We start from the raw sequence: 23,299 nt of genomic DNA on the forward strand, positions 1-23,299 counted from the left end.
TACATGTCAGGCAGAGGCCAGTGCCTATTTCACTGGGCTTTCACAGTGCTGAGCTCAGGGCACCCTATGGGGCCTCCAGGCCAGTCCCAGGGGCCCTTGGGAGCTTTCCTTGTGGCTGGATCCTGGGCTGTCTACAATGCTGCACCTGAACCCCAAGTCCTACTGCACCGGGGGCTCCTAGGCTTGTGGAAGAATCTCTGTGTGGGCACCGCAGGGCCCTTTCCCTGCCTGGGACCTCCCCTAAGAACTCTGAATGAATGGATTCATCAACGGGAAAAGGAAAGGCATGTTATGAAATTCACAAGTTTCTCCTGAAGGGGGAGTCTTAAGGGAACACAGAAAAAGTCAGGCGCTTCATTGGATTTTCACAATGATAATGTCAGTACAGTAGGCAGGGGGAGGAGACGGGTATTATGACCCCATTTAACAGAAGAGTAAGTGGAGGGCTGCCACACTTCGAGATCCACCCAGAGTCAACCAGCTGCATGGGCCAAAACTAGAGCCAGAGGGAGGTGGCTGGCTCTTGGCCGCTTGAGTAATTTCTTTTCTTTCTTTTTTTTTTTTTGAGATGGAGCTTCATGCTTGTTGCCCAGGCTAGAGTGCAATGGCGCGACTAGACTCACCGCAACCTCCACCTCCCAGGTTCAAGCGATTCTCCTGCCTCAGCCTTCCAAGTACCTGGGATTACAGGCATGCGCCATCACGCCTGGCTAATTTTTTGTATTTTTGGTAGACATGGGGTTTCTCCATGTTGGTCAGGCTGGTCTCAAACACCTGATATCAGTGATCCACCTGCCTGGCCTCCCAAAGTGCTGGGATTACAGGCGTGAGCCACCACGCCCGGCTCACTTGAGTTATTCATTATGTCACAGGTGCTCAGGCATTAAAGGAAGTGTCTATGGCAGGGGAGGCTGATTCCAGGTGACTGTGCTTCTAACCCCACTCTAGAGCTATTACTCTTCTCGCCTGATTTTTTTTTTTAATACCTAGAATAATGCAACAACTGTTGCCTAATGGGGTCATGCTAAGTGTGGGTCCAATATGTGGTGTTCAGTACACAACTGCTCAAGAACGCTTTTATTCCCATTACAGCTATTCACGGGCTTTAGCTGGAGTCTGGCTGTCCCCAAATACCTCCTAAGCTACTCCCTTGTTTGGTATGGCCTTTGCTCTGTGGACAAACTGAGAGGCAGGGGCATGACATAGTGACGTGGTGGCCCCCAGGCCCTCTCTGCTTAATGGGTCTGGTTGTGAGTGACCTAGGTGCATACAGACCTCTCTGGAATACACTTGGTTCCAGGCTGGGCACTGTCAAGACGGGATGATTTTGAGCATGCCTGTGCTCACAGTTCAAAGTGGCCTGAAGCTTCTCTCAGTCTGGGACATGGGATCTGTCCTGGAAGGGCCAGCAAAGGGTTAAGGGAGGGCTGTTCTCCACAGGTTCCTCCCCGTGCCCCCAAAAGGGGCAGCTGTTTTTCCCTGAAGACTCAGAGCTCTGTGCCATGGTACCGAGTGAAGGCCTTTAAACCTGAGCTCTAGGCTGGGGGCGGCAAGCGGTGGGCACTCTGGTGGTGTGCAGGGAGCCCTTATTCTAGGCTCTGGGTTTCAGGGGCAGAGCCATGCTGAGCTAACATGATGCAGACCCCTGGGCCTACGGTTCTGCTTCCGGTCGAGGGTTTCCACCTCTCCTGGACAGAGGGGCCCCGGACAGGAAAGATGTAGAAGTAGGAAAGCTGGCCTCTGGGCACAACATGGGTTTAAATTGCATACACGATGCCCATTGGCCTCAGACTGACTCAGGCATGGATGGCCGCACCACAACAGCGCCTCCCTTCTGTGCTCGCACGGTGCACCCTGTGTGCTCCTGGCCCCTCGGTGGCTGTCTGGAGGGGAGCTGGGGAGAGGGGCCTGCTCTTTATCTAGAGGAGATGGAACCTGGCTGGACCGAACACTGTGGAGATGCCCTTAGAGCAGGGGATTTAAGCAAGTGTGGCATTCCTGCTGGCGGCTGAAAGAGTTGTCCTGTCATCTCCTCTTCCCGTTCCTCTCCCGCTCTGTCCCCCAGCTCCTTTCTGGTTGATTCTAGGCATCAGAAACAAAGCCCACGCAGGTTGGTATGAGCGAAGGGCAACAAGGAGATAAGCCCACAACAGTGTGGGGAGGGCACCAGGGCCAGGGGGTGGGGCACATTGTGCAGTCCCTGTCGTTTCTCCCGACCAGCAGCCCGCAGGCCGACATTAGGGGCCCTCTCTGGAATATAGGCTATGCATCCTAGGCTGGGAGAGCCTGCTCACCTGGGTGGGGTTCTGGTTCAAAGATGCCTACCAACTCATCCCAGAAGTTCCTGGCACCCACCATGGCACTTACTGAAGGAAGGGGACCAGAGCGAGATGAGCCCACAGGGACCCATGGCAGGGAACCCCAGCTCCCAGCTCTGGCTGGTGGGGGCAGTGGTGGGAATGCCACTGTTCCCTGTGCCAGGGGCCGGAGAGCAGGCTCCCGAGAGTAGGGCGGGGAAGTGAGGTCTGGCATCACAGCTCAGGTCTTTGAGACTTGAGCCTGGGCGTGCTCTTTCCACAAGAGATCACTGTGGCCAGCTAGAACCACTGGTTCTCTAATGTAAGACATCTTTAAGCCACCATCCTATGACCTATCAACAGGTCTTCCTACAACATGGCCTCTTTCCACCTCCCCAGGCCTCTATAATACGAGGGGGTTGGACTGGATGATCTACAGATCTTCCTGCAAAGCGACACTGGTCTATGTGGAACTCTGCATCTCAAGAACAACAATGGCTCCCTAATCCCACTTGACAAAGTCCAGATCCTTCTGTCTCTCAGTTGGTCCACCTTATAGACTTCCTCCAACTTTCAGCTGAATTTCAGTAAGGCAGTGACCTCATTGTCCCTCACTTGTGTCATTTCTTTGGGTCTTGGTTCATGATATTTCCCCCATCAAAAACACCCTTCCTGGAAACAGTTTGGCAGATACTCAAAAGCTAAAGATAAAATTTCCACATGAGCCAGCAATTCCACTTTGGGGTATGTACCCCAAAGAATCCAAAGCAGGGACTCAAACAGACATTTGTGCATGCATGCTCCTATCAGCATGAGCCACAACAGCCAAAGGTGGAAGAAAACCAAGTGCCCATTGACCGATGAATGGATAGACTTTATGTCTACACCAAAATGTGGTAAAAGTGAAATAAAAAGTATTTTGTATGATGGCCCATGTGTGCTATTTGTAGTGTGGGTGAATTCATGGAGACGGAAGACGGAGGGAGGCTGCAGGGGAGTTACCACTGTAGGGGAGTTATGGTGGGCACAGGGCTCTTGTTTGGGGTGATGAGAGGGTTTGGCGGGGCGGCGGGATGGTCATGGGGATTGTTCAGAGTTGTAGGTATGTGGGGTGCTGCTGAACTGTGCACTTAAAGATAGTTAAAATGGTGAATTTCATGGTCTGTTTTACTGCAATAAAAATTTGCCAAAAAGGAAAGAAAAACAGCAACAAACCATCCTGGCCTCTTCCTCCTCTGTGGCCACTCCCTGCCACTGGGGCTAGCTCTCTCCTTGCTAAGCTACTGGGCCAGGCCTCAGAGCTCCTTAAACATTTTCAGGAAACACCTTGGTCTACTCAGGGCCTTGCACAGGCCGGTTAGAAGTACCTCAGATTACTCAACACAATTTTCTTCCTTTTGAAAGAGTGATCCTCTGTTGTCGCCTTCCTGCCCAGGGGCCACTGCTCCCCCTTGGTAGCGGCTGGGAGCCTCCCTGGGGAGCCAGGGACAGGGCGGTGAGCTGTTACGTAACCTGCAGGGAGATTTTTTCCATCAGCCCAGGCGGTGCCAGCTTTCCAGCGGCAGCCATGGCAGGTAGAGGCGCCCTGTCTGGGCTGGCCGTGCCCAGGCAGGGCAGAAATGCTGCGATCTGGAGCCGCTTAGCATAGCTCAGATTCCCCGAGGCGGCTGGGGGCCGGCCACTCGAAGAGCTGCGGGAAAGGATCTGCTGTCTCCTGCCTGCCTGGCTCCGGAGAAGGAGGAGGGGGAGGTGCTGGCGCTGAGCTGCCAGCCAGCCAGGGGTGACCCTCTGGGGCCCGGGACACCCGAGCTGGCCTTCTCCGGTAACCCATTTATCTGCAGGGCCTGGTGTTGCAGCCTCAGACAGGGCAGTGCCCGGCCAAGTTCTATCAGGGGATTTAGCAGGGAAAATGAAGCCGGGGTGGGGGGTGAGGGCATGCAGGGAAGAGGACACAGTCTGGCAAGGGACATGGGTGATGGTGAAATAATTCCTGACCTGGGGTAAAGCTCTCCTGCCCAGAAACAAGAGGGGAAAAGCCCAGGCCATTCCCTTTTGTGGCTGTGGCCTGTGCTATTCCCACGCCTGCCTATCCATGCTCCTTCCTCTCCACTGGAAGAAGCTCCTAGAGCCAGCCAACTGGTGCCTGCTGAGTTCCTGCTGTGCAGCAGTATGGTGATGGGACACAAAGATGACCCAGACACATTCTTTGCCCCAAGACATCCACAGACAGAAGCCTCAGAGAAGAAAAGCTTCAAGAGGCGTCTAGAAGACTCCATGAAAGGAACACATGGTAAATGTTCAAGGATTAGAGGAAGGTGAGGTCCCTGGGTTGGAAGATCAGGGACGGCTTCCTGGAGGAGGCAGATTTGACTAGGAGGAAGAAAACACCTGTCCATCCTGGGCCCACCACCCAGGAAGACAATGGTCTAAAAGCACTCAATCCCTGCCCTCATTCTTCCACACTTACTCAGCATGGGAGGGGGAAATTAAATGCAGCCCAAGACAGAGGCATGCGGTGGACTTTGGACATCTAGGATGGGATACAGTAAGAAGGCCTCCCAGTTCATCCCACCAGGGCAGGGCACTCACACTGAGGGAGCCATCTGGGCGATGTGGCTCAGAGCTGGGGTCCCTGCACGCATCACCTCATGTAAGTTCTACCGCAACCCCATCACCCCTTCCAGGACAGAAACGCAGCTGCAGAGACATGTTTTCCATGATCAAGACCAGGGTTGAGGCAGCAGTTGATGCTACCACACAGGTTTGCTGCTCCTCAGGCCTCAGCGTTGCTGCCTCGGGGAAGAATCCTGTCTAGAGAAATGAGATTGAGGGGTGTGACCGCACCTGTCTGCTCCAGATGGCCCAGTTGACCCAATTCGTGAAGCTGTAGGCTGGTCTTGCTCTCCCCTCCTGAGTCACCCATGCTCCTAACAACATGGCAGTGGCCACTTTTCATGGGACACAGTGACTTTTGTCCAAGGCTCCCTCAGCCTCTGCACATCTAGAGTGTCTCTCAAGGCCTGCAGTAGACTGCCCATGAGAATTCAAAAATTCATCTGTGCGAAGAAAGGCACTTTGGGCTTTCTCAGGAGCAGGGCTCTCTGCAATTTTGAAGACTGCAGCAGTGGCGCGGAGGCAGGAAGCTGGGCACTGGGTTTTGCAGGAAGCTCACTGGCCCCCAGGGGCCTGGGGTAGTAGTTGGCACTAGCAGCACCCAAGGCCTGCCTGATGATATGATGACCAGACACCTGGCATGCTGCTGGCCAGGGCACCTTCCAGGACTGGCTGAGGATCAGTGGTCATTTTCTTTCCTCTGCTTATTTTCAGATTCAAAAATCAAAATGCTTGTTTATGATCTGGTCATTGGCTGCTCTGTCTCACTGAGCACTTCAAAGCTCCAGAGAGAACAGCAGTGCTCCTGGAAGCCACGTGCTCCATCCAGACTCAATAGTCAGGGCGATTTGGTCTAAACACTGGAGTTGAGGTATCCCACCTGGGTCCTGAATGCAATGCTTAAGAGTTGCACAAACAGATTAAAAGACCACAGGGGAGGGCAAATGAACAGAGACACACAGGACCTGCCACAATGCGTGGGGTATAGAGGTGCTCAATATAAAGACTGGAGAAAAGCAGGTAATATTTACTCATTCCAAAGCAAGTGTAGATGACAAGTTTGGCAACAAGGCACACGGCTCCTACCCATTGTGGCTCTGGCCACGGGGGTGAAGAACACGGTAGGAGCCAGACATCAGCCCTTCCTGTTGGGGGAGCCCAGGGCTGCCATAGAATCCTGGGCAGGGGTCAAGCTCCTGTGACCACCAGCCTCCTGTGATGCCAGGCCAGTCTGCTGAGGCCTGTTGGCACCCACCTTCAGGGAAATGTGTGTGCCAACTCCACATGTCCCTTGCAGGCAAGATGTACCACAGCCTTCAGCATGGGTACAGATGACCTGCGGGGGGCAGGGCAGGAGCTCAGATGCCAGCCATTTTTAGAAAAACAGCCCTTTTGTGGGCCTTTGCAGCCTTCTGCACCGTGGGGAAAGCGGCCTGCACAGCCTCCGGCCCTGTGCTTCAGCCTTTCTGGTTTCTAGCAACCGGCGGAGGGAGCTCGGTGTGGATACGGCCCAGGGCTTTTGCTCAGGCTTTGGAATGCACAGAACAATGTGCTTCTATCCCTGGGTATGCCTGGCTTGGGCCAACATTAAAATTAGTTTACATGCCTGGAGTGCACATCGGCTCAGCGGTGGGTGTGCAGAAGTGAGGGAGGGGTCTGAGAAGAGGGAGAGGTGTAAGGAGGAGACGGGAGCCGGGGCCGGCAGCCTGTGTGGTTCAAGGGACGAGGCGAATGGAGGGTTCAGGGGTTTCCTCAGGTACCCTTGGGCTCCAGAGGCCCTGAAACTCAGAGACCCAGCGATCCCTGGAAACACAGTGGGATTATTCCACAGGGTGGGTTTTGAAATCCCAATTGATGACTTCCTGAGAGGGATTCCTTTTTGTTTTTTGGAGAGTCTCACTCTGTTGCTCAGGCTGGAGTACAGCAGCAGGGCCCTAGCTCGCGGCAGCCTCGACTCCTGGGCTTAATGGATCCTCCTGCCTCAGCCTCTGGAGCAGCTGGGGCTTCAGTAGCATGCCTCCATACCTGTCTATTTTTTTTTTTTTAGAGATGGGGTCTTGCTATGTTGCCCCAGCTGGTCTCAAACTCCTGGCCTCAAGCAATTCTCCTGCCTTGGCCTTGCAAAGTGCTGGGATTACAGGCATAAGTCATTGCTCCTAGCCATGATGCAGATTCTTGATTTTCCCAACTTTTGAGCCTTACACCTTATTCAGGATGTGGATGGGGAGCCAGGAGCCCTGGCCAGCCTCGTGATGTTGGGTGAGCCTTGCAGCCTCACTGAGCCACTTTCCCCAGGTATAAACCTGGGGAGGGATCCCTGCTCTGGAATCTACTTCCGATTCACACACAGGTAAGTGCTCAGAGGACTTTCAAAGCCTCCAATGCCCCAGGGAGCATTGGTACTCATGGCTGATGGCTCCATGCCTCCCTTCCACAGGCATTTCCTGAGCATCTACTATTAATCATGAAGCCAAGAGCTGGGGATAGGCGATAACTCAGCCAGGATTCCAGCCCTCTAGGAGTTTCCAACCTAGACTCCAGGAATCAGCATCATCCCCCTCCTTCCCTTCCTACGTAAAGACAAGAGTAAGGAACTGCAAACTTCTGACAGAGGGGAATGACTTATTTTCCAGAGACCTTGAGAGAACCGCAAGAGAAGGAGTGTTTCCCCTCAGGAAGAGAGCTAGAGGAACGACCCAGGTTTTCCTCCCAAACATGGGACCAGGAGAGGGGCAGGAGGATGGGAGAAACAGGGGGTAGAAGTGGTGGCAACACACACATCCAGGGTGAAGTGAGGGTCAGGGCTTGTCTCACACTGGAGAGATTCACTGATAAGGACAGCCAGTCCAGAAAATCTTGAGTGCCCTTTCTGGGCTAAAGTCATTCCCAAAGACCCCACAGAGTCACCACTCGACTGAGCTATTTATGAAAAGCCCAAAACACAATGCTTGATGATGACCCAGCCAGAAACTCTGAAGAGTTTATCCGCTTTTTAGCGCGAGGTCAACTTTATAAGGGGCTGTCTTTTAGAAGGTGCTAGAGAAGAGCAATTTATTCTGAAATCTGGTCACACACCAGATTCTGATTTTGTGTTGTCTTCTTACAACAGCCCTGCTGTGTTTATGACTTGTTGAGATGATTTTTTTTTTTTTTTTTCAAAAACAGGTATCACATCCTTCTGTTAGCTGTGTTGTTGGCAACGGTTGCTAGGGAGAGCGGGGCTCACTTACAGACACACTGATGCTGGCTCTAATAATACTTTGCTCTGCATAGCTCGGATGCAGACACCTCTTGGCTAAACAGAGCACGCACATTTCAACAGAGGAGGGCTTGAACTTGTACTACCCAAGCCTGCCTCAGCAAAGGCGCGCTCCCAGCGCCCACGTGGACGTCCCGGGGCAATGACCGGACAGTGCTGGGCAGAGGGGGCTCAGGCTTCCATTCCTGTCATTCCAAAGGTCCCATAAAAAGAGGCACACTGATTCTTCACTTCTCTGTGAAACTGGACCCCCCTCCCACCCCGCCACTGCCCTGTATCACACCACAGTTCCCTGATGAGGATCCCGGGAAACTTTTGGTTCCTTCTCTAACCCAGATGCCCGGGCAGCCCACATTCTCCTGGAAGCCGGAAATAATCAATGCACGTCATCTAGTGAGTCAGTCAGGACCCTGCAAAGACAAAGACACTGGGAGTCTTGGTGGGAAGGGGTATGGGGAGACAGGCTGGATTGCAAAGTACAGCCAGCCTCTGGTGCAGCCTGGCACTGTGGGTGAGAGTGAGGCCTTTTCCCTAAAACATGTGATAGCTGTTCCAACACATACTCCAGGCCAAGGAAAAGGCAAACAGGGAAAGGAGCTGAGGACAGAGAAATGGAGCCATTGGGAGAGAAGAGGCTCAGGGTGATGATGGGAAGAGCCTGAGGCTGGGGGAGTGGAAGGCCTGCTCTCAGCGGCTGACGCCACCTGTGCGACAGGGTTCTCCTGCCAGCCCAGGTTCAGAGTTTTCCCCCACGGCTCAGCTGAGAGCCCAGCACCTGACAGGTATTTCTTGACCAGTTTGTGCCATGACAGGAAGGGCCAGCTGGTTCATAAGCGGCCACGATGAAACAGTCCAGTGTCTCTGGGGTGTCTCCCCAGTGATGGGGTGCCGCCCTGGCTAAGGAATGCCGAAGTTGTGTTCTCGAAGAATCTAATTCAACTGATGAGGGGTAGGCCCCTGCCTACTGTGTTTTAATGATTCTCATGCACAGCAAGGCTAAGAACCACTGACCTAAAGAAGATCTGGTATCTGAAATGCAGTATTTCCAGGCCGGACCTCCACTTCTGATAATCACACTGATGAGAGACCGTGCCTCAGTTTACCCATCTATGAAACAGCCACCACCTACAAACTTGTGACTTCACACTGTGGTCCCTGGAACAGAGCACTAGCATCTCCCAGGAGCTTGTTCAAAATGCAGAGTCTCAAGCCCACCCCAGGCCTTCTGCATCACAATCTGCATGTAAACAAAATCCCATGTGATTCATATGCACATTCCAGTGTGGGAACGCCTGACCTAATGAAGACAACTTGCTTGGCACATTTAATAAATAGAATTTTACTTACAAGGACACTACTGAGAAAAGGGCCACATTTCAGACAAAAAGGAATTGGCCTGGCTGTAAAGATCATTTGGAGCTGTGGGATTGGTGATGGGGTCCTCTGAGACCCCAGGGTCTCCAGCACTGTCATGGCTCATGAGAATGGTGTTTCTGGGTTCCTTGAGGGAGCAGTGCTGAGTCTAGCTGGGAAGGGGTCAAGGACCTTAGATCTCCCACCCTGCAGTTCCCACTTCATGGGAGCTGCACCTCAGCTTGGCAAGAGCCCTCAGACCTCTGCTGCCAGCTGTTTACCACATCTGAGTCGCCCCTCTCCCTCCATGCCGCTGGCTCCCATTGTCAAAGCCCTGGAAGCAGGAGAAGGCAGCCAGGGAGAACCAAGTCTAAAGACGGCTGCCGGAGCTGAGGTCAGGAGGCGCTTCACACCCTGGCCCCTTCGTAGCCTGCCCTGCCAAGCCGGGCCCAGAACCTGTGTGTGGAGGTGGCAGCTGAACCTGATCCCATGGGGACATCTCGGAGGCTGCCAAACTGAGTCAGGTGCTGGTTGGGGACCCAAAGCCAGGTGGGCCTTGAGTGGATGGAGCCGAGCGCAAACCTCAGGGAGGAGGTAGGGGCAAGGGCTGTGCAAGCTGGGTCTAGAACTGCCTGCCAGGAAGGGATGCAAACGCGGTTTGGCAGGAAATGAAGTCAAGTGGAAAAAGACATCCCTGGAGGTGTCAAGAGGGAAAGCAGGTTTCGCTGACCCAGGCCCATTGCCTTCTTCTCTGCAGCTCTCGGGTTTGGGCTGTGAGGGGCCATGAATGATGCTGCCCAGAAAGGCCTGCTCCACCTCTGTCTCCCTGGCTGCAGAGGAGGCCCAACCAGATGTGGTTCAGGTGTCCTCTGGGCCGTGGAGTCAGGGGGCCATTGTGGGGTCAGGGTAGCCCTGCACCAGCACAGCCCACCTGCCCTCCCATGGCAGCCAGAAGGGCCTGGCCTTGCTATCTGGGAGGCCTGAGGACGCAGATCAAGCCTCTGGTTTTATACCCTCAAGGAGCTCACATGAAAGCTGGGGCTGCAGATGGTGAATGGGGTGAGTGGTGGCCTATGTGGACATTTCGATTTCTAAAGACCTGACCTGCAGATACACAGCCCAGGCAAATGGCTGGCTTCCTCCACTGTGGGGGAGTGGAGGAGAAGCTGCTCTGAAGCCTCAGAATGTGAGCCATGCCTACCTCGAGGGGGAGTCCCTTCTTGCCCTGGACTTCAGCTGTCCATGCTGGCCCCTGGCCCATGGGGGAAGGGAGAGAGGGAGGCTTCCAGCACCTTCCTTTTCAGACATCCATTTCCCATAATGACCTAGGGCCCTCCAGCACCAGGCACTGTGAAACCCCTGGGATACAGAGTTGCAGAAAGCAGAAAGCAGAGGGGTCCCCACCTCCCAGAGCCCAATGTGGGGGGGCAGTAACAGCATGCACCCCAGTTTGTCACTGTGGATTCATGTGGTCACTGGTTTAAATTCAACTTCTTCATTGCAGACCTCTTAAGGACAAAGCTGCGTCCATTCACTGACTGCTGTATCCTCAGTCCCGAGGCTGGTGCCTGGCACACTGGAAATCCTCAGTGAATACTAGGAGGGTGACTGAAGGTTGTGGCTACAGGATGAGAGGTGCTGGGACAGGAGAAGGGCCAGCGCATCCTAGAAAGTGGGACCCCACCACCACCTGAAGCAGGAGTGTGAGCGCTTCGGGGGAAGGCGTATGCTCAGTGGGACAGAAAAGTGAATTCTAGGCCAGGGGAGAGTCTGTCCATACAGGGTGTAGTGGGAGACGCAGCCTGGCTGGTGGGGGGTGGGGAGCAGGAAGTGGAGTGTCAGTTCTCTGCCCCAGAGACAAGGTGGCACCTGCAGGGCTGGATCTCTTGGGCTGGTCCCAAAGCCTCCATCACTCACGACAGACCTACCAGTGAGCCCCAATATGGGGTGAGGGATTTAGGGGGACCCAGGACAGTTTCCTACCAGTGGCAAGGCCTGGGGAGCATGAGAAAGGGAAAGGCTCACACAGTCCCTTGTGCCCCTTCCTGAGGCCCCGGCTCATCGCCAGCAGTGCAAAATCGAGGGAGCACTGCTGAGGGCTGCGGTTTGCACTTCCCAGAGGGAACTACAGAGGCCAAGCTCCAGCTGATGATGACCGAACCAGGTCTAGAGTCCTCGCTTCCCAGCCTTCAATTTTGTGTTTTTTTCCCACTGTAGTGTTTGCCAAACTGTCTCTCAGCACACTAATCTCACAAGAAGCTCTTAGCTGGGGAATGCAGAGGACTTGGTCAAGTTAAACGCAGCCAAACAAGTTTCCTTCCTGCTGGGACATCTGGAGCCTGTCCTATGCCAGGGCACTTTGAGGTTGATGGAGAGGTGAGGGCAGGGGTCGGAGGGCCCACTTTGTGGCTGAGTGTTCCCCAGGATGGATGGCCCACTGGACACTTGTGGGTGAGGCCACCCTAACCGTGGCAGGTTGGAAGAAATGCCTGGTCTGGGGTGGGCCTGCAGCCAGCTGCCCCCCCCAAGTGCCCCTTGCCCTGGGTGCCTGTCTGCCACGGCGTCTGCCTGGGTTACTTGGAGCTGGCAGCCATTGTCTAGAACTCTTGCCCCATCCTGGCCCTTTTTTGAAAAACAAAACCCAAAGCCAAGACCATAGGCTGATGCTGTCCCTGACTCCCCTGTGCCGGGTGCTCTGTGGCAGACAGGCTTCTCCCTGCCTGCCATTCTCCATGGGCTCCCAGGACATTCCGGCCCGCGAGGAACATGCCCGATGTGCAAATCCTTCAGGTAATGCGGGAATTCGTCACCGGGGGAGCACGGGCGATCCAGGAATGGGAACCTGATCAGGGCCTGGAGCAGGAGACAAGCAGCTCAGGCTGGCCAGGGAGGGCTCATGTTGCAGTGAGTGCAACTCACATGGCGAGGAGAGGGCGGGTGGGGATGGAGCCCTGCCTGCCGCATGCAGAGGTGGCCCTATGCTCTTGTTTACACCTGTTGTCTAGGCATAATTGTGACCTGAACCCCATCTGACTCTCACAAGTGTTGCAGTTCAGATGATCTATCTTATGGTCACCCTAGTTAAGACAGCCCTGTTGCCTGCCATTCTACGTCATAACTTGCAAACTACCGTTTTATCTCACCTGGGCCGGCAGCTCACTTTGTGTCTCAACTAGTCCCTAAAATACAAAACAGGAGGAAAGGAGAAACAGCTCTCCCCCAGCCAAGAGTCTCCAAGGACAGTCCTGGGACCTGGTGTGGCCACCATCCCATGACCCTGCGATCCCTCCCTGATGCCACCAGTTTTGGGGCCACCTGCTCATTTGCTACTGCCTGCACAGACAAATAGGTACTTGTGAGAGGAAACGTTGCTGAGCTCAGTCCAAATGCACACACCCACTCCTATTACACAGTCACGCTGATAGAACCACTGGATGCTGGTCTCCACGGAGGAAGCAATGATCAGGGGTGGGGTTACACTCTCAGAGGTGAAGGGACATTGAGAGGGAAAGACCAAGGAATGAGAGTCTTGCGTCATCATGCCTTCCCTCTGCCCAGAAGCCCTAGTGCGTTGGCAGACAGACTGTCCCTTTTCTGCTCCTGCGTGGCTTTGCTTGAACCCATCTCACTACCAGCAATGACCAACTGCACTGCTGCAAAGGTCTAAGGACCTGGCCCTGGGGAGAAGGAGGAAAAGAAAAGTCTACAGCAAGTTCATATCCGCTTGGACGTGGAGAGGTCAAAGCACAGAGCCAGGCTGAGACCGAGAGCCAGCCTCTGATCATGAAAATAGAAAGGGGAAAGCTGGTTAAACATAAAGACCTATAAAATTATATTGGTCCATCGTAACCAGGGAGCCTACACATAAACACACACAAATCCAGCCACTCGTTCCTGGCCCCTCGACTGCCTTTGTATTTTCTATAATTAATCGGGCAAGGGCGGAACTTGGGAAAAGTCCAGCTGTGGCCAGAACTCACAGCCTGCTTGCTAGGAATAACTCACCGCACGCAGAGGGGCAGGGGGCGTGGCAGCGGCCGGTTACCTGTAGCATGTTGAGAAGCAGGCTCCGGAACTTGGTCCCCTCCACCATGAAGAGCGCCATCTTGTCGCAGAGCTTGGCGGCGGTGAAGGCGAAGCTGCGGTCGGACACGGCCTTCTGGTAGATGGTGCGCACGATCTCGCCCAGCATCTCCTCGGAGTTGGTGGAGTTCTGGGCCTCCTCCATGAAGGTGGTGAGCTTGGCGTCCACGTCGCTGCTGTTGTTCCGCATGCTGTTCAGGATCTCGATCAGCTTGTCCATCTTGTTCTGCTGGGGGGTGGTTGTCTCTACGGCCACTTCATCCTGGGGGTGTCGGAGACAAATGAACGTGCCTCAGTGAAGCCGAGGTCTCTGTGCGGGGGTGGCCTGGTGGACAGAGGGTGGCCACCCCCCGAAAGCAGGATCAGGCCGACTTTTCTGGGCCTGAAGGCTGGTCCCTCTGGGAACCTCCACCAAAGACCCCTCCTGCCCCCAAAACTCCTTGTTGCCTGTTTTCTTGGCCCCTATGACCTCCAGGGCTGATTCTGCTTTTGGACTCTAGCTCCTTCCCAGGATTTTTATATACATTGGCTTTTTTTGTTTATTTGTCCATCAAACGTCTTACTCTAGAAATGACTGACTGGAACTTATGAAGGAGGAAATAAGATAACAAATATGAAATCGGGCCCAAGAGAAAATGAGGGCAGGAAGACTTGGTCAGGAAGGCAGGTCAGACCCCAAATGCCTGCAGTGGTGGCGAGAGGCAGCTCAGGCAGCGGTCACCTTGTCCCCCATCCCCTCAGCTCCAAATGCCCGAGGATGACTTGTTCTCTGGGCATAGGGCTCCCTGTGGGGACAGCCCTGGCTTTTTGTCCTATGGAGACTATGCTGGTCTTCTGTAGACACATGCCACACACCAAGAAATCCTCCCATGTGCCACTAAAACAGTTTGTGCTTCTAGGGGGGATATGACAAGTAAAAAGCCCTACAGCCTTATGAGGTCTCACTGCAACTGGGACCAGGCCAGGGGCTTGAAAAAGAAAAAAATGTCTTTTTATTGTACTGACTCTTGGTGGCCAAGAATGGGAGCAACTTAACTGTGTGGAGTGAGATCGGCTTGGAAGGGCAGGGTCAGGTCGTGACATGAGATCCATGCTTGTTCTTCTGTCTTTGACAACAGAAGCTCTGGGCTCGGAGGTACAGACCGAGGCTCTTGATCCCACTCTCTGCCTCTACCTGTGTGGCTCTGGGTAAGTGCTTTCACTCTCTGGGCCTCAGTTTCCTCATAGGTAACACGACAACGTTAGACGGGAAGATCTATAGCTTTCCTTGAGACCTTCCTTGGTGGATCCAGTTCCGAGGGCAGCTAGTCTCTCTCTTGAGAACCGAGTCTTAAGAAAGCACTGAATCTGGGGTGAAGGAATAGGGTGTCCTCGTCCATCTCCTCAAACCCATCCACCTCTTCAGGGAAGGCTACCCTGAATCCCTGGGTGAAGTTAACAGGACACAGCTCTCCACCCCAATAGACATCTCACTCTTTACCTGTCTCTCGAGAGGGAGAAAGAAAGTGTTGCTCTCCCTGATGAAAATCTTGTTTAGGATGTGGCTGGGGGCCACCTAGGATTTACCCTTTTTCAGAGTGAGCAGCTGGCGGAGCGGGGAGTGACCCAGCCTGAGCCTAAGGCCATGTCTTCTTGGTCCAGGAGTTCAGGAGTCCTCACCTGAGTGGAGTCCTTGAAACTGATCTATAGGTACTACAGCTCTAACTTCTCTGTTCCGTTCCCCCATACCCCCATCTCTCCAGACCATCAGGGCCTCAAGGCAGAATAGCAGTCTGCATATAGAATAGGAACTACCCACAAGAACGCATCTGCACAAGTTATGTCATTTAACCTTCACAGTCTTGTGGCAAGGTGAGTAGTATTATACTCATTTTACAGATGAGTGAACTGGGGCTCAGGGAGGTTAGGTGACTTTCCCAAGACCACCCAGCCAGTCAAAGGCAGAGGGAGGTCTGAGCCTGCTCAGCTGTGCTCTGAAGCCCGTGCTGTTTCCACTCTGCTGCCCTGCAGTTACATTTGGCAGCACTCTAGAGGACTTGGTGGGGAGGATACTAGGAGCAGCATCTCATCTTCAAAAGTAGATCCAAGAAGAGGTCTGACCTGCCTTATCCTGCCTGAGTATGGACCTTGAGCCTGGCCTCTGGGGCAAGAGCTTGAGGATAGATGGCAGAAGGGAGGATGGAGGAGAAGCCCAGAACGTGGAGCTCTGCGGAAGCCCCAGGAGGAAGACTCTGCAGGCTCTGCTGCTGTGTGGGGATGGCTGTGGGCAAGCTGGCCTTTCCTGGGACAGTTCCTCTCCAGGGTGACCTTACCTGTGCCCTTGCTGGGCAGTGGGGTGGGGGTGGTGGTGCTGGGGTGAGCACCATGGAGTTAATGCTTCAAGGACAAATCCCCATCCCTCTTCTGGGGGTTTAGGGTCATCTCCACTTGAAGCTGTGGGCCAGGCCAGGGCCAGGGTGCAGAAAGAGGCTCATGGAAGCAAATGTAAGGAGGCCCCACTCTTGGGTTCATGCTGGCACAGGCGGGCACCCACGTGATGCTGAGAATGGAGCTGCCTTACGGTCTGCACTGCAGAGCGTTCCCTGGCCACTGGGAGATGAAGTGGGGAAAGAGGAAGGCTGTAGTCAGCCCTCCTGCACTCTGCAACTCACCTCTGCTCCCCATCCTGGCAGAGACTGCTGCCTGGATGGTACTCACCTGCAGAAAAGCTTCAGTCCTTATTTCATAAGCCCCACGTTTCCCCAAATGCCCTTCCACACAAATGACTTCTAACCCTAGAAAATCCTCCCTGCACACCGACCGCCCCATCACTCCCAGGCATGCGCCTCTTCCCCCCACTCCCTTGGGCTGGGGGCTGGTGCCAAATGCCTACCCTGGGCCTCTTGGAGGCTGGAAAGTGAAAAGCACAAGCGTGCTGGAGGGGCTCACGACGGCCCTACCTGCTGGCAGCAGTGGACCAGCGTGGTGGGTCCCCACAGTCACCGAAACCTCTGCTTCCCTGCATGCAGCTCCCCAGACCCTCAAACCCACAAGGCTCTGCTCTGCGCCCACCTACCAAAGTGCCTACCTCTTGCTGTCGTCCCTGGTGCAAGAGAACAACAAAAATTCAATTACCGGTACCTTTTCCTTTAGCCTTCGCCGCAGTCTGTCTTTGGAAGACTGGAGCAGGGTAATTTTGGGCCGCTCCCCGATGCGCTCGGGAAGAATACTGTCTTTACGTTTTGTCTCAACCTCTGGCCCCCCTGGCTGCTGTGGAGGCAGCCGCTCGGAAGCCACCGGGGCCAGGGCGTCAGGGCTGCGGGGGGCCTCGAGGCCGCCATGCCCAGTGGTGTCCCCTGCAGTGTCCTCTAGTTTTGGGCTCTCGATGGTCACGGTCTCTTTGGCATTGCGGTGTGCGCCTGCCTCTCCCTTGTCGCCTGGCGGGTGCTTCGTGTTGCCGTGGTGCCAGCGCCGGTTCTGGCTGTAGCCATGGTGAGTGGGCCTCCCTGAGGGGTGGGGTGCTGAGCCCCCCTGGTAGGATTTCTGGTGGTCCCTGTTGTGTTTGGCACTGCCTGGCTGGTGGTCACCATGCTGCTGGGGCTTGTTCCCCCCCGGAGGTCTCTGCTGCCGCCTGCAAACGGAAGGGGAAAGACAGAGAGGGCAATCACTGGGCGGGCCGGTCAGAGTCCCTATGCCCAGACGCCAGAACAGGAAGTCATTGCTTTGTCCATGTATTCATTCTTCCAACAAACGCTTCCTGAGCATCTTCTACACGCCTGGGGACACAGCACAGAACAGCCAGACAGGTCCTTGCTACTGCAGAGGACCGAAGCCAACCCTCCGCTTAAAATCAGTACTTTATTCACTTATTAGAATATGTGTGAATGCACACATGTGGAGCGAAATTAAAAAGATCCAGCAGCAGATACAGTGAAGCCTCCTGCGTGACTCTGTTATCACTGACGGCCTTTGGAAGCAGCCATCCCACGTGTGTGAATCTTCCAGACATATTCTACGCATGTCCCAGCAAAGCTGCACACAGACCTGCTTCTCACAAGCACCTTCCTAGAATGACCGTTCACCATAATGCTTTTCGAAAAGTTATATCCCTTTCAAACAAATTTTTTTGAACGTTGTCATTGTCACCCCACCAACAAACTAAATATGCTATAGGAAGTTTTTATGGGCTAAATTGTGTCCCCTCCCACCCCCGAAAACTTCATATGTTGAAGCCCTAACCCCTAATACTTCAGAATGTGACTGCAGTTGGAGATAAGATGTGACGAATCACCTTTAAAGGGGTGATTAAATTAAATGAGGCTGTTGTGGTGGGCCCTAATGCGATCTGGCTAGTGGCTTTATAACAAGAGGAAACATCCACACGACACCAGAGAGGCTGCACGCCCAGAAGAAAGACCACATGGAGACGCAGCGAGAAGGCAACGGTCTACAAGCCAAGGAGAAACCAGCCCCACGGACACCTTCATCTTGGACTTCCAGCTTCCAGAAGTGTCAGAAAATAAAACGCCTGTTGTTTAAGAAGCCCAGTCTGTGGGACTTTGCTATAGCAAGCCTAGCAAACAGATACGAAGGAGTATTTAACATGATGGGTGTAGGTCAAGACAGGCTCATCTGCGATACTTTCTGAGAACAGGGAACAGGTATGAGTTGTGCGCCAGGGACAAGCTCCAAATGTTTTGAGTTGTGGCCAAAAGGCAGGTGAAGGAGTGATGAGGGGCATTCTCAGGACCCTTCTGGCTGGCTTGAAGGCTGCTTCCTATCACTCACAGCACTGCTATGTTCAAACTCCATCTTCCCCTCAGGGTGTTTTCCATGCTGCAACTTTACTGCAAGTGCAGTTGGAGCACAAGATAAGCAGAAATCCCTCAAAGGTGGTAAAAGGGTGGAAAGGTTTTGCAGAAAGATGTTAACTTCTAAAGAATAAGCCTGTACCTCCTCCATGACCTGTCTCGGGTACCACAGCCCTTCACTGCATTGCATGTTATGAACAAATTGTATTTATTTACTTACAACTTATTGCTTACATAAATTCAATGTTAATCACTTGATACATTTTTATCTGTGAAAAATGGGGGTTATCCTGGGTTGGGATTAAATGCATTATTTTTTCTCATTAAAATTAATACTTTTTTTTTTTTTTTAAATTGAAAAGCAGCCATTGAAAAGCTTAGTGGCTCATTATCCCCAATGGGGATGACAGTTGGTCCCTTGACACCACCCTGGTGGGGGGCTGGGTACCTCCTCACAGTCTAGGCCCCTCATTGGGCCTCTGCTGGAGTGCTGGGTGGGGGTGGGGCCACAGTTCCTGCAGGGGTGTTTGGCTGGAGGAAAGGACTATCGCCTCGTGTATTCTGTCCTGCTAGGCTGCCCCTTTCCTGGTGCTCTAGCTAGAATGAGCGGGCTTTTGTTGGGGCTCTGTTTGTCTTCTCGGGCCTCATGGTGTTTCTGGGTCTCCGTTTTCTTTCTTTCTTTTTTTTTTTGAGATGGAGTTTTGTTCTTGTTTTCCAGGCTGGAGTGCAATGGCTCAATTATGGCTCACTGCAACTTCTGCCTCCCGGGTTCAAGCGATTCTCCTGCCTCAGCCTCCAGAGTAGCTGGGATTACAGGCATGCACCACCACGTCTGGCTAATTCTGTATTTTTAGTAGAGACGGGATTTCTCCATGTTGGTCAGGCTGGTCTCGAACTCCTCACCTCAGGTGATCCACCTGCCTTGGCTTCCCAAAATGCTGGGATTATAGGCATGAGCCACTGTCCCCAGCCTAGGGTCTCCAGTTTCTTTAGCTCCAAGTCTGGGATACCTGAGCCAAGAGGAAAACCCAGGAACTCACCAGTGTGCCATTCTTCAGCTCCTAAGGTCCCCGGCCTGTCTGTCTGAAGTCTTCTTAGGTTTGTTTTTATATACAGTGTCTAAGGTTTGGGGTTGTCTGTGTTTACTTCAGTAATTTCAGAGTCATCATGAAATATCTATAAGTCTGGTAACCTCAACTGAATCCTGCTGACTAGGCATGCCCTGGGCCATTTCTCAGGAGGCCTGCGTGGCATCTTTCATCTTTGGTGTCAAAGTTCAATCTTGTTGGGTTCTGATTTACATTTCTGGGCAAGGGCACTGCTGGCCTGACACCTGGGTGGGTGAGGCAGCCCCTCCATTCCCAAATACACCCCCTCCTCCCTGGCAGTTTGACTCCATATGGCAGGGTAGGTGCTCTCAGCACCAGCCCCTGGAGAAGAGTTGGGCCCCATCAGAAAAATGAGGCCCTTGAGTCAGGTTCCTCCCAGCAACTCTACCAACTGGCCTTCTGATTGCCCAGCCCGACCCAGCCCCAGATGCCTGAGTCAGTGCAGAGGGCTGCAGCCTCATTCTGCAGAGTGTGAGCCAACCCCCACTGGAAAACACAGAAGAAACTGTGGCTCACAGACCTCCGCAGGGTGCCGTGTACCTCTGACTTTTTGAGAATTTTCCCTCCTTTAATTTCTCAATTACTTTCAGCTAATTGCTCCTTCCATTTTCATTGTTCTTTAAATGTGAGTTATTTTTAAGCCCAGAGAGGAACCTTGGAAATTCCCTGGCAGATAATGATTGATTCTCACAACTTCTGTCATCCTTATTTAGAATTTTTGTGGCGCCTGCAGCTATGGCCCAAGAAACATCCCCAAAGGATGGTTGACCAAGCCCTTCCCAACATCCGTCTTGAAACGGCCTGGTTTCCCACTTGTCATATCAGGGATTTCCCTCTCTCGACCTAGTGCACTCTTCCGCCCCGCCCCCCCCGCCGCCGAAAGAAAACAGCTTCTGTCTACCTGGAGGGGAAGGCAGTAATTGCTACACGGTTGGTGGTCAGGGGCTCCAGAAAGAAATCAGCTGGCTCCTGCAGGGCTTCTGCTGTTCATTTCTGGAAATCTGCAGGTACCTGGAATTCCATGTCTTCCTGGTTGGAAAGAGCTTGGAGCCAGCCAGCGATGGCCAAGAGTGCCCCAGGCCACTTGGCATTAGTGGGGGTTCTTAGACTCACTCTTCCTGGGTGGCGGCTCCTCTGTACATGTGAAAAGCTCTCCATAGGTAGCAGGGGAAGCCAGGGAGTCCACCTCAAGTGTTCCCTCCTAACTGGGTGGGCAAGACTAACAGGTTCGAAAGTAGGAGGTCTTGATACGGAGCTCAATGGCGGATAGAATCAGCTGAGTGGACCCTGGGAGGGCGGGGAAGAGCCCAGATGTCACTGGAGGAAGAGGCACTAAGACTGTCCCTCTATGCTCCCTTTTCCTTCTTCCTGCACAAGGCCTTGCTTAGTTCTCAGGGCAAGTGATTGCTGGGACTGGCCGGTGTGTGCAGGCAGGCCAAGAACCTGTGTTCCCATTTGACAGACAACTGAGGCTCTGTGAGGGGCACTCCCACAGCAGAGGGCCTGCCAGAGGTTCCAGGAGTGGGCCAAGCCTGGAACTAATCACAGCGCCTTGCAGCCACCTCCCATCTATCTCCTGTTCGCCTTTAGATCCAGCCTCCTTGGCTGATAAACACTCAGGGACAAGGAACGCAGTGACCTGTAATAATGGAGAGAAAGGGCTGAATGGCCACTGAGGCCTCGGTGGTAGCAACTGCACGAGGTCCAAGTTCTTTGCCTGAGATGAAGCCAAGAGGGCCGCTAAGGGCACTGGAACAGACTTGGGGCTGGGCCTCGTTCCCCAGCAATGGAGACCCAGGCTTCGCTGCTCTGACCATTCACAAATATTTGTCAGCGGTTGTCAGCTGGGCCAGCCAAAACCAGCTCCTCTCTCTTCTGTGTTTGCTGGCACTGGGTTTCATCAATACCTTCGTTCGGGGGCCAGCTGGCTGCTCCCCATGAAACCTGTGGGTTTGGGGTTTGGCTGGGCCAGGGATGAGCCTATTTTGCTCCCAGCAGCCCGGCAAGGAGGCTGCAGTTGGTCTCAGACACATGGAAATGTGGATCCTGGGTCGGGAGTCAAACTGGACACCCAGTTTTGCAGCCCTGCAAGCAAGAAGGGCAAAAGCCCATCTCTCTGCCTATTTCTGGGGAAGTCTTCGGGTGAGGAAGAACAGCCCAGGAGATAAGATTAATATTCCATTTGTGCTACTGGCAACACCTGCTGTTAGGACAATAATGCTTTTTTTTGGAGAATGGAAATTGTCAGCTTATGCTTTTTCCATCGTTCATTTAGTTTATTCTTTCTTCTTTGGGTTCTGAAATCAGATGTCTTGTTTTACTCTAAGACTGCTCTCTTTTATACAAAAAACAAAAGTGTTCTCGGAACACCACAGCTGCATTTTGGGAGGTGGGTGTAGGGAGAATAACTTCAAATTGTGTTTTTAAAAAAAAATCATTTTCACAGTAGTCCAAATGGAAACAAATGTCCCTCTGTTCATTTTTTATTTCATAATCATTCCCAACTAGATATTCTGAGGGCCACTGACTTATTATGGTTCTCTCCATGTCGGACACTTTACCACATAATTTGTAGGTCTGCTTAAAAATTTCTGAAAGCAAAATTCCTAGGGCAAGTGGCTTGAAAACTATGCATGGGCTCATATTTCTTGCCTTCAGGAAAAGTGATGACTGCTTATTACCAGTGTCGGCACCTCCACCTCTGCCCACCTACACATGCCCCGAATGAGCTCTGCCTGCCCTGGCCCAGCCACCCCGGACAACGCAAGAGTTGCAGTGAGGCTAGGAGGCATGGGCACCAGAAGCTTCTCTGCAGCTCAGGGGGGTGCTTGGCTGAGCAATAGCGTATAGAACCCAGGAAAAAAGTCACCCCACCTACCTCAGTTTGCAGAATGATGGGGAAGCTTAAAAAGGAAAAGTATAGGGGAGGGGAGTTTTCTTCCCTCTTGAGGGAGTCAACCAAAGGGCATCATGGTATTGGCTGGTGAACACTTGGAGACAAGGATCGCAGTGACCTGTACTAACGGAGCACTCATGATGTGTGCTGGGCTGAATCGGATGATGGGTGTCCCCTGCAGGACACTCCTTGCCGGTCTGTCTGGAGCCTGCACAGAGCCTGGCTGCCACTCACAGTTGCGTGGGCTGGGTGATCTCACCTCTCTGTGTCTCTGTTTCTAGCTGTGCCGGTCCCCACCGCAGGGGCAGTTGTGAGATTACATGAGTTACAGCGTGACGGATGAGAAAACCAAGGTCCAGGGAGGTTGCTTTGTTCTTCTAGGGTCGCCCAGCTAGTGAGTGGCAAGGCCTTCACAGGAATGCAGCTCTGTGTTTCTGCTGTAACACGCTATATGATTGGATTTAACAATTACTTATTGGAGATCTCAGTGCTCTTTGGAGAACTGGGGACGTCGCTACACAGCTTAGGCAACTCATTGGCCCTGTAATTGCCAGGACCATCATTAGCATCGTGGCGGCAACAGCAGCACTGTACCGGCTGCTTCCTGAGCACGCCCTCCCAACAACCCTGAGAGGAGAGGGCCAGCATGCGTCAGGGACGCTCCTGCCACCATGGGCAGCCAGCCAAGCTGCAGACTCTCCCACTGCAGTAGATTCTATGGCTCTCTTTGCTCAGAGTTGGACAGAAAACAATTTAAGATTGAGGTCTTTGCCAGCCTAGACAAAAGTTCATGTAAGACATGTGGTATCACTGCATGGACTAAAAGCTTTAGAAATCACACGTTTACCTGGCCAAATGGATGCTCTGGAATAGATGAAAGGTCTGATTGGTACCTCTGT

At 53.2% G+C, this 23,299-nt stretch overlaps 1 protein-coding gene across 8 annotated transcripts in view; it reads right to left on the bottom strand.

Annotated features, from left to right (window-relative positions):
* CTIF (cap binding complex dependent translation initiation factor) overlaps window positions 1-23,299 on the bottom strand; it is a 324,626-nt gene that overhangs the window by 90,956 nt on the left and 210,371 nt on the right. For 7 of the 8 annotated variants that reach the window (XM_017529665.2, XM_037738958.1, XM_037738963.1 and 4 more), the window contains exons 8-9: window positions 16,720-17,215; window positions 13,568-13,867 (exon numbers count right to left, since the gene is read on the bottom strand). In XM_017529665.2, coding sequence (XP_017385154.1) covers window positions 13,568-13,867; window positions 16,720-17,215 — 796 coding nt within the window. The remainder of the gene's footprint in view (window positions 1-13,567; window positions 13,868-16,719; window positions 17,216-23,299) is intronic. The other variant, XM_017529666.2, reaches the window with a different exon arrangement.

The sequence above is a fragment of the Cebus imitator genome, unplaced genomic scaffold (genome assembly GCF_001604975.1).
Source record: "Cebus imitator isolate Cc_AM_T3 unplaced genomic scaffold, Cebus_imitator-1.0 Scaffold60, whole genome shotgun sequence".
NCBI classification, from domain to species: Eukaryota; Metazoa; Chordata; class Mammalia; order Primates; family Cebidae; genus Cebus; species Cebus imitator.